This window comes from Sphaerodactylus townsendi, linkage group LG04 (genome assembly GCF_021028975.2).
Source record: "Sphaerodactylus townsendi isolate TG3544 linkage group LG04, MPM_Stown_v2.3, whole genome shotgun sequence".
Classification (NCBI taxonomy): Eukaryota; Metazoa; Chordata; class Lepidosauria; order Squamata; family Sphaerodactylidae; genus Sphaerodactylus; species Sphaerodactylus townsendi.
This window is the reverse complement of record NC_059428.1, coordinates 41,392,460-41,403,282: the sequence shown is the minus strand read 5'-3', so window position 1 is coordinate 41,403,282 and position 10,823 is coordinate 41,392,460. Positions and strand designations below refer to the sequence as shown.

Here is a 10,823-nt window from a genome sequence, read left to right as displayed (position 1 = left end):
TGTGCACTCACCTCAGTTAAGGAATTAATACTACTTTTTGAGCCTGAAGTACTAGCAATCCAGTGGCCATATCCATTGTCAGGTCCTTCCACATTAATGTCAGCTAAGTGCTGTTGCAGTGCTATGAGAAAGGGCATTAAAATACTGTGTATCATAATACCAACAGTACTTCTGCAGGACTTGTTCTCATGTACACAATCACACCCTTAACCAACCAGCGGGAACAGTAAGTTGGCTAACTCTTTCTATATATCATATTCCTTCCTTTACAATATATAAAGCAAAACACCAAAACAAGTAAAAGTCCACTAATTCCAGACTAAAAGGCTTTATATTCAGACAAACCACATTTTTAAAGTAGCAATAGTGCAGTGCTTGCTTGGAGGAGTCACTGGACAGTACAATGAGGGTATCAGATAACTTCTCCACTGACTAGCAGCTACTTCTAATCGAGGGGAGGGGGAAGAAGTAAGATCTAACCAGCCAACCAGCAGGCAAGAGGGATACCTGGCCTGCCTCCCAGTGTGGGGGTTGAACAGATTGGAGGACTCCTGACCTGACGTGTGGCTGCCAGGGAGCAGGGGAACAGTCAGGACAGGAGCTTCAAGTAACCTCTCCTAGCCTCCTGTGAGGGAGGGGTCTCTTGCAAGGGGGTGAGGATTGCAAAGCAGCATGTGCAGCTCATGAGGCTATATTTAATACCAGACAAGAGCAAGTCAATGAGGATGTATCATTCTCTTGCTCCAGTGGTGGGATCCAAAAATTTTAGTAACAGGTTCCCATGGTGGTGGGATTCAAACAGTGGCGTAGCGCCAATGGGGCTGGGCGGGACACGACGGGGGCGTGTCGGGGCATTCCTGGGGCGGGGCTGTGGCAAGGACGCAGCCGCTGCGCCAGTCCTTGGGCAGGAAACGAATGCACGCAGGTACAGGCTACCATGGATGCCGGTGCACCTCCTGCTAGACTGCTTCAAGTTCTGCGCGCTACTGCTGAGAGGAGGGGCGTAACTAAGGCAAAAATCACGTGGCAAAATCACCAATTAGTAACCCTCTCTCGGCACACACAAATAATTAGTAACCTACTCTTGGGAACCTGTGAGAACCTGCTGGATCCCACCTCTGTCTTGCTCCTGGGGTAAGAGGAGGATGACAGAGTGTATCTTCCCCTTTGCATGGAACCCTTGGGGAAAGAAAGGACCTAACTGAAGAACTGGAACTGCCAGAGTGGAACAGGTCCACAGACCCTCCTGCTCACAAATGGCTCAAGTCTCCCCAAGATTGGGTTATGTTGGACAATCCTGACTTCTGCTAGAAATTAATTGGCTCTGGAAGCAGGGTGAAAAAGACATCCTTGATATAGCCCAGAGGACATTGGGAAACATACAACACTGCTGTTGGGTCAGGGGCAGAGATGATATATAGGAAAGGGGAAAACATTTTACAAGGGTTCAGAGCTACTAACTGGGAAAGTGGTTCAGTCTAGTCCGAAAAGTCACAATATGCAAAGAGACTGCGGAAACAAGGAACCTTTTAAATTTCCATCTTTCAGCAATGACATATTGCTACTATGGCAAAGGTACCAAGAATAAACATAACAATCCTGCAATCTCTGTGCAAACAAATGCCAAAAAGGGTAACTGTGTACTAACCTGTATTGTCGAAGGCTTTCACGGCCGGAATCACTTGGGTGCTGTGTGGTTTCCGGGCTGTATGGCCGTGTTCTAGCAGCATTCTCTCCTGACGTTTCGCCTGCATCTGTGGCTGGCATCAGATCCTCTGAAGATGCCAGCCACAGATGCAGTGAAACCATACCTTCTCCAGCAACCTATGATTTATAACCATTCAATTAACAGAGTTCTAAAAAATACTGGATGACCTAAGACAAAATGCATTCAAAAATATTTTGAATATGAAAAAGTAATGTGATGCAAATCTCACCCATAAATCCTCCTTTAGCAATGCTTACATATTCTTTATTTTTCTGCAACAAGATGGAAAATAATCACAGTTAATCCTAATATATTTGAGCGATAGAAGGCAAGTTTATTTTTTTAAACGAAACATACATGGTCCCTGAACAAGAATACTTTCTGTTGCTTATCTTCCATTAGAAAATGGTTATACTTAAAAATCAGGCTCTATATACTTAAAAATCAGGTATTCAGAATATGCCCTTAAACATATGAATAACCCTTTTCCAAACTGCAGCTAAAAATGGCTTATTCACATATATCATTGTTCTATAAATCTGAAAGCTAGCAACACTTTCCCCTCTACAATGTAAATTACATTCTAGAATGAGAACAAATTATGGAAGTGATTCAATATGCAATCTTCATGCAAAGCTTTAAATACTCTTACATTCATCACACACCAGTTTGCACAAAATGCTACTATTTGACTTTACAAATTCATTCCTTGTTTGGAAAACAATTAGATTATGTAGAAAGTTAGCTACTATTCCAAGCAGTTTAGGGAAATTACCCAGATTAAAATGGAAAGGCCCAGAGGAAAACCCTGTATTTCAATCCGAAACACACTGATCATTAAATCAGCCTTACCAATTTCAGGTGATACCACTAATACCAGTGGGTTTAAATGGGTTACACATTTGTACTCTGGCATAAATTTCCTGAATACTGGAGCAGGTTTCTGGGCAGTCACTACATATACATAAAAACCACAGGCACTTTCTGAACAAGACTATTCATAGTTAAGCTGACTGTGTTGGATGGGAATGGATGCATAAGAGCCAGTATGTTGAGGAATATCTGTGAAAAATAATTGGAAGGGGTTTTTTTTTTTGCATTCGAAACTTGCAAGTATGTTTAGAACAAGAGTTGCAGCACACTGGCAAACAGTGTAATTGAAAGAACACTTTCCTGGAAGTAAGCACCACTGAGTAGGATTCTGAATAGCTATGCTTAGGATTGCTACAGACATTGGGAAATAAATTTAAATGGAATTAGATGCTGCAGGTCTAATTTAGATGCACCTGTAGGAAATGTGCTAGCACCATGTTCATATACATATCCTCTTCTTCCCGGCCACTTCCCATAAAACAAAGATGCTCTCCACCAGCTATTGAGCCAGATTCAATAGACTGCTTCTGTGCTTCCAACAGAGATTTCACAGACTGGGCAAATTCTGATGGGTTCTGGAGCATCTACGGAACAAGAGGAAGAGTTAGACAACTAAGAACTATGTCACTGTTGACTGTAAGAAATTAATACTCACTTGCAGTCAAATTGAGGTGATGAAAACATTAAACACAAGACAGTTTCTGCCTAACAGACATAGTAATCAAGTTTAAAGAACATTTTATAATCGCTTCATCCATTACTGTCAGGTCATGGGAAAGGTCACTTCTGAAGCAAGATGGTATCAACTGAAGGTCGCAATCCAAGTACTCTTAATATTTAATTCAAATACTCCCTGCTTTTCACCTTTTAAAAATATTTTTAAAAATGAAACAGCAAGCACGTTAACTAGCCAAACAATCTGCTTACCAAGTCTGAGTCTAAATGAAAGGCTGTTGACAAATGACCAGCATTATACTGCTCTGCAGGGCGACAGTCCACCACAAAGAACCTTACTCCATCCTGAAATGAGAGACATATGCTTGAGCTAAGTTTTAAAAATGTAAAGTTTGGAACTATTACAATGACCCTCACCAGTACAGTCATGGAAGCTCATGTCGGCAGAGAAAGGTAAAATAAAAACTAAACTTAACTGCCATGCTGAAAGGGCCCTAGCAAGTGAAATGGGATATGCCTGCCTTTTTGGTGGCCAGAACAAGGGGTGTTCCTGAGCTGGAAGGTCTGAGGAAGCTGACTAAAGTCAGCTCCGTCCCCAGGAATACCCCCATCAGCAGCAGGTCCTGTGGTGGAGGAGCGCCAGTGCAGTGGCTATGATGACACCCAGGCAACAAGAGGCTCCTCAGAACCGGTATAAATCTGCCATCATTGGCATAAGTGCCACTTATGACATGTTGACTGACAATGATCTCAGCACCAGGGGCATGCCCGCCCGCCCCCCCCCTCCGGCACGGATTGCAGTGTTAGAAACTCAATTGTTTAATAATTTTCTACACTATCCACATTTTGGGAACAACTAGTTTTTCAAGCCTACTTACGCCTTGCTGCTGATTTGCCTGAAGAATCTCAGACACAGAAACTGCTAGACACAAAGCTTGGCTCAAGTCTGAATCATCATCTTTGAGACCCAACAAACTGCTGCCAAAAATACTGTGATTGTCCTGTTGTGACAAGAGAAAAAAAGTAATTATAACCATTACTGAGGCTTTAAGAAACTGTGCCCTATTTGAGAGCCTCATACGGAGGTAATATATACACTTGTGCAAACCACAGGAAGTCAATTTTTAAAAAAAGACGACAGATCATAAAAACAATTTCACCAGTCACTCCGATAAAATGAAAATTAGCTTCCAACCATCAAGCAAAGCACACTTGAAAGCCCTGCCTTAAATCCTTTTAGATAAAAGCCAAAAATTGATCTAAAACAGATTAAAATGTGGAGCTCTAAGAACATGCTTCTAGAAGGCAGTCGCCATCTTATCCAGCAAAAGATGCTATTACAACTTTACCATTACAATTTGAACTCAGCACCTACAGAATCGGTTCTAATTACTGCCATATACAGCTCTCTTATCTAACTTTGTCAAAATGACCAAGGTTTTTTAACCGTCTACAAAGTTATTTGCAGACTGTATTTTTGAAATAATAGTTCCTGCATCTACACAGACAAATAAATATAACAGATCCAATGTACAAATGTATTTTGTACATTGGCATGAGACTTCCCTCTTCTTTTCCCCTGACAACTGCCAGTACAGGTATCAAAGCCCTACTAAGTCCCATATAAACCTAGGAAGTGGGTACTGCAATTCCTTCGTACTGATTAGGAGATCTGGGAACTGCTCCCACAGGAGGGCTATTCCAGATCTGCCAAAGATTACTTATCCAGTTAGCATATGAAATGGAAGCACAGAACCTGTATTTGATTTGCAGTGCAGTCCTAAGCAGAGTTACATCCTTCTAAGTGCTTTGACTTAAATTGATTTGCAAGGGCATAACTCTTCTTATGATTGTATTGCTAAACGTTTGAATGTAGAACTTGGGTTTCTTGATCAATGTGCTGTTCGTTGTAGCTTCTTCCCCTTAAAGGTTTGGGATAAATCTGTTTGTCTTTCCAGACTTGTGAAATCTCTTATTCAAAAATATGCTCAGAATTTCAAAGGTCTATCACAAGACTAAGTCAATCAGAAGCCTTGCTGGGAAAAGCTTTACCTGGCCTCACACACTTCCTAAAAATACTCATCAGGAACAAGTAAAGGCCCATCAGCACCACCGGGGGGGGGGGGGGGGGCTCTTTGGAGCCAGCGTGAACTCGCACCAGCATGTTTGCCCATCCTGTCGGCGCTTCTGACAAATGTCCCACAGGGTGGGCAACCTGAGAGGCAGGTGGGTGCTGCAGCCCTCTGTGGCACTCGACCCGGAAAGGCTTGACTAAAGAAAGATTGATTTTCCCCCTCTAACAAAAATAATACATTTAGATAGTGAATGGAATGTACCGAGAATTGGCCTGAGATGGCAGATTCCTGTATCATACTTAGTGAAAAGTAGCAAAAAAAAGCAATGGTTTAAATAATAGTATTTACTCCAGCTGTTTTTGCTGAGAGCAGCACGACCCAGCTATTTCATACTCACTATTTTTCATGCAATATGGAAACACTCCATGAGAACCATTGAAAACACCATGAAAAATGTCTTGTTTGTTACCTTCCGGAAAGAAGCTGGAGTTCTGCTACAGTAATATTGTGCCAAAGAGAACAGGTCTTCTATATCTTCTAACTCCAAACTGGCAGGAGATCCTTCTAGGCAGTCTGAAAGCAAGGAGCATAAGGGAATTACAAATTTGAACATTTAAACAAAACACTGCAAAAATATTTATCTTTACTTAGGATGCTTTATAAGGCATTTTTGCTTAAAATAAGGAATTTGTCTTGCTACGCTTGCAAAGGTAGCAAGTTAGAGGTTTGCCCAGACCAAGTACTCCTGAAAATCACAAGTAACATACTCTTCTTGTTCTTGAAGCAAAGAAGGCTCACCACAAACAGCAAACAAAGTAGCAAGAGAGATCCCTGAAGTAGCAAGAGAGATCCCTGAATCTCATGGAAAGAAACCTCATATAATACAGAAATGGAAAATCAGAAAAGGAAATTTCATACAAAGATAACCAAAGACAGTAATGATCTGAGGGGTTCCGGGCAGAACAACAGAATTTGTTATAAACCCAGAAGGCTTTTGAAGCCCTATACATTGCAATGGGAGAGAATTAAATCCCTGTTGAACTCTTCCAGCTACATCAGTGGGACTTTCAAGTGTTCAACGTTGTTGATATTGAACTGAAGGATATCATCAACATTACAAGCATCAACTTACGTATGACCTCCTCTTTGCTATTCGATTCTTGTCCTAAGATACCTTCTCTGGAAAGAGACAAACAGGATGTAATCAATAAGTGAAGAAGCAACATGTAAAGACCAAAATAAGTTGTATCATATACTAATTATATACTTACTTTGCATTAACAAGGATGATAAGCATTAGGAAATAAATGAAGAATGGATCAGCTAACTGGAGGTAGCTATCCCATATTGCCTGAGTGACTTCATATGTACAATAGCAGGAAAACAAGCTGCCAAGCTAGAAAGAAGGGAATGAAAGGAAAGGCAGACATGATTGTAGCAGCATAACTCTGTTGTTAGGCATAAATCTATTGATAATATAGTGATTAAAGACCTTGATATCTATTTATAAAGGCTAGTTAGCCATATTTAAATCCCACTGGGATTTTAATGCTGGTCAGAAAGATCTTTTCAAGCAAATGATTGAAATCCTAGATGATTGGATGAATACAGGTATATTTTTAATGAGAGAGTAATATATTTGATTATCCAGCTGGTAATAATTTAATGGCAAAAATATCTATCAATATGTCTATAGCATACTGATCTTCAATATGTGCTTTGATATTTTTTCTGAATCCTATTTTCCTCATTCCTAGAGGATGGGGCGGTATAAAAGTTTAATAAATAAAAAAAAATAAAAAAATAAAAAAATACCAGGAAAAATCTCTCATATGAGCTCCCCCCACAACCTAATCCTATATCCATATACTCGCATGCCCACCGGTTTAATTGCTATGATATTTTCACACAGCTTCAGTGTTGTGTAAAATGCTGCAGTCTTTGAATGCCTTCATAGAAAATTTGTTCTCTTTGGAGGCAAACTAGTCTTACAATACTAATTAGGGAACAGAAAGGAAGATTAAGCTTTCGTGCAGCATTTACCCTGCATACAAAGAAGAATTTCTTAAGAACACTAAATATGCAAGACCCTCAAATTCCTCAAAGGCTGCCAGTATATTCTCCCCATCAAGTGCCTATGAGTAGGGGAGAACAAAGCAGCTGTTTCTGTATTTGGGTAGGAGGATGTTCCCATAACCAGAAAAACACGACCTTTTAAAAAGAAAATAGCCTGATAAAATCTGATCAAACATGTTGCCTCATAGGAAGCATAAAAGACTGAGGTCACTTCTAGGTATGCATATAAAAAAAGAAGAGGAAGCAGAGAGAGAAAAGTTACTGAAAACATAAGTTTATCTCGCCAACCAAGATTCTGTAAGTGGGAAAGTTTCCAATTGTTTATTTCCTCCAAAGTGATTCTTCACAGGAATCCAACTTGTCCAGTTATACAAGGGACATTAACAGCCCAATCCAGAGCTGTCAGGTGGGCGGGGACACTTTGGCGCTGCTCCGCCCACTCTAAAGGGCATCCCTGCAGAGCTGGAAGCCCCCCAAAGTTTAAAAACTCTCCCATAGGGGGAAAAGTTGTAGTGAACCTTACCTAGCAACTCTGCTGGCAGATGGGGGCTCGGAATGTCCCCACCATGCTGGAGCAGCCGAGGGCGGCATGGGAGTGCCGACGCAAGGCCAGGTGCTGCAACTGGCCATAGTAGGATGCTGCAACAACCAGGCATCTGCGGATCTGCCCATCTGCCAAGGTAAGTGCCCCAGGGAGTACATTTCTGCTGGTGTAAGCTCACACTACCTCCAGAAGGGGATTCAGTCCCCTCTTCTGGATTGGGGTGCCCATTTCACAGACATCCCATTAAGAGAGTTTGTTTTAAGGAAAGCAGAATTACTCTCACAGACTAATCCTTCAGTGGCAAAATAATTTACCAGTGTTTAATCAAATTAAAATATTTGCCCTGCATAGAAAAGTACTGTTTATTATTCAGGCAAACCTAAATATATTTCATTCCGAGTTAATTCTGTCAACATAGTAAGAAAACATTCCTGCTTCTGCAAAGAACTTTTGTCTTCTTTATTTGCCCAGAACTTTAACTTTTTGTTAAAAAATTATCAAATATATCTGACATGTCAAATGGTTTTTTTGAGTAAAAAGGTGAGACAAAATTAAAGAGAATTGAGTTGTATTCAGTGATGAAGGGAGGGGAAACTGTACCTGGGACATGAACTTCCCGTGCACCCCCTCCCACCCCCGCCAAGTGGCTGCAATGGCGATGCCTGGGGCAAGCTGCCCCAAATGTCCCCATTGCAGCTCCACCTTTGGTTGTATTGTCAGAATATATCTACTTTACAGACAACCATCCTTGTATTGCCTCTAGGAACACTGGGAAATGCCATTAATTTCAGAGGCTCCTTTGGAGATACAGCAGCAATTAACCAGGTTTGTCTTAGGTAAGTACACACTGCAACTTCAACTTAACAAAAATAAATTCTGTGAGCAAGTTCTATAAAACAATTCACTGAAATGTTTCATACTGTGTTTTAATGTATGTTTTAAAAACTGTTGTTCACTGCCCTTAGGGGGAGGGCGGTTTACACATTTAATAAATAATAATAATAAAATAATAATTTATGACTAGACATTAAAGACACAGCATTCAATACACAAAATATAACACTGATTTTAAACATAAAAAATTTCCACATAAAAATATCCTAGCAAACTGTGTATTTATTTTTGTCAATACTTTACAAATTACTACAGAAGTTTATTTTTCATTATATTTCCCTACTTTTACTTTATTACCCAGTTGAGTGTGTATGAGTCAGGGGTCATCTTTTTGGTGTCAAGGAAAGAGCAGAGTTCAGGTTCATGATACTGGAGGAGCAGCCTAAAGAGATGAAATGGTCTTCCTTTCGAAAAACAGTCCCTAAAAGAAAAGAGCAGAGAAAAAGTTCTCGTGAAAACAGCAACGATAACTGCATGCAGTCATTTTAACTAGGTAAATAGGATAAATTTTCTCCCCCAACACGCAATAAAAATAAATGATCCATCTCTATTTACAATCTGGGACTGCCTGGCCACTGGTGGAGTCCCCTCAAGTGCTGCCTCTTTTAACCTCCCCCACTCCTTTCTCCCAACTCTGATGGGTGGCTGCCAGGCTTCCAGATTCCTGGCTGTATGGAGTTTCAATTCAATTCAATCTTTAATGGCATATACCCTGTTTCTTTGAAAATAAGACATTCCCTGAAAATAAGACGTAGTAGAGGTTTTGCTGAAGTACTAAATATAAAACATCCCCCGAAAGTAAGACATAGCAAAGTTTTTGTTTGGAAGCATGCCTGTCAAACAGAACACCAGAGTATGCAGCTGTGGAGCGGAAAAATAAGACATCCCCTGAAAATAATGCATAGCGCATCTTTGGGAGCAAAAATTAATATAAGACACTGTCAATTGTATTTTATTGTATTGATTTACAGTGTTTTTAAATTGCATTTACTGTATTTTCACTGTAAATTGAAGTGTACTTTATTAATTGTTGTTAGCCATTCTGCGCCCAGCTTTGTGATGGAAGGCAGGATATAAACTGAAATAGATAAATAAATGTGTCATGCGAATTTGACAGCTTTGTTGCAATGTAATCTTATTCTTGTGACTACAGAAACCACAAGCCCTTCGGGGATAGGGCGGCCTATTAAATATTAATAATAATAATAAGAACAACAACCACACAGTACATTCTTCAAAAACAGAGAAGCTTCTCTACTTGGAAGTGTATGGAGGGGAAGAAATCACATTTATATTAAATATAACATGAACACAGTGTTATTTTTTCCTACCTGGGAATGTACTTATTCATTATAGCATAGAAGCAGTTGTACAGGTCATTTCGTGGAAGGTGAAGATGCACCAGTGGTTTAAGAAGATATGTCCAACTAAGGTTAGAACTGTATTTAACATTGCGAGATTTACAGTAAAAGGTAATCACAGACTCAATATCCAGAAGTAACGTTGACTTCTCTTCCTCAGGCACTGATAACTGACCTGAAAACAGATAAGCATCACAGGTATGCTCAAATCAAGGAAACTGTTGCGTATTTCACTTAATGCTACTTATCAGAATGGAGACCTCCAAAAACTGAGGATGCAACAACATCTACTCTGAAAAAGGAAACTGAATCATTGATTTTTTTGCTACTCAAGAGCAGGCAATTAGGACAAAGGCCAGAATTAAAAAATCCTCAGATTATGCAAAGTGCAGATTGTGCAAGGAAGCCAACAAAACTGTAGATCAAAAAGATTTCCCAGACTAAGTACAAACAGAGGCACAATGCAGTGGCCAAGATGATCCACTGGAATTTATGCAAGAATTACAACATCAGGACAGCTAAAAACTAGTGGGAACACTGTCCAGAGAAAGTCATGGAAAATGAGAAAGTCAAGATCTTGTAGGACTTTCGAATTCAAACGGACAAAGTGTTGGACA

General features: G+C 40.1%; 1 protein-coding gene across 3 annotated transcripts in view; it reads right to left on the bottom strand.

Annotated features, from left to right (window-relative positions):
- TBC1D23 (TBC1 domain family member 23) overlaps positions 1-10,823 on the bottom strand; it is a 42,508-nt gene that overhangs the window by 15,189 nt on the left and 16,496 nt on the right. For all 3 annotated transcript variants that reach the window (XM_048494464.1, XM_048494465.1, XM_048494466.1), the window contains exons 4-13: positions 10,177-10,381; positions 9,143-9,266; positions 6,603-6,727; positions 6,464-6,510; positions 5,801-5,904; positions 4,135-4,257; positions 3,509-3,601; positions 2,995-3,165; positions 1,938-1,980; positions 12-121 (exon numbers count right to left, since the gene is read on the bottom strand). In XM_048494464.1, the coding sequence (XP_048350421.1) occupies positions 12-121; positions 1,938-1,980; positions 2,995-3,165; positions 3,509-3,601; positions 4,135-4,257; positions 5,801-5,904; positions 6,464-6,510; positions 6,603-6,727; positions 9,143-9,266; positions 10,177-10,381 (1,145 nt within the window). The remainder of the gene's footprint in view (positions 1-11; positions 122-1,937; positions 1,981-2,994; positions 3,166-3,508; positions 3,602-4,134; positions 4,258-5,800; positions 5,905-6,463; positions 6,511-6,602; positions 6,728-9,142; positions 9,267-10,176; positions 10,382-10,823) is intronic.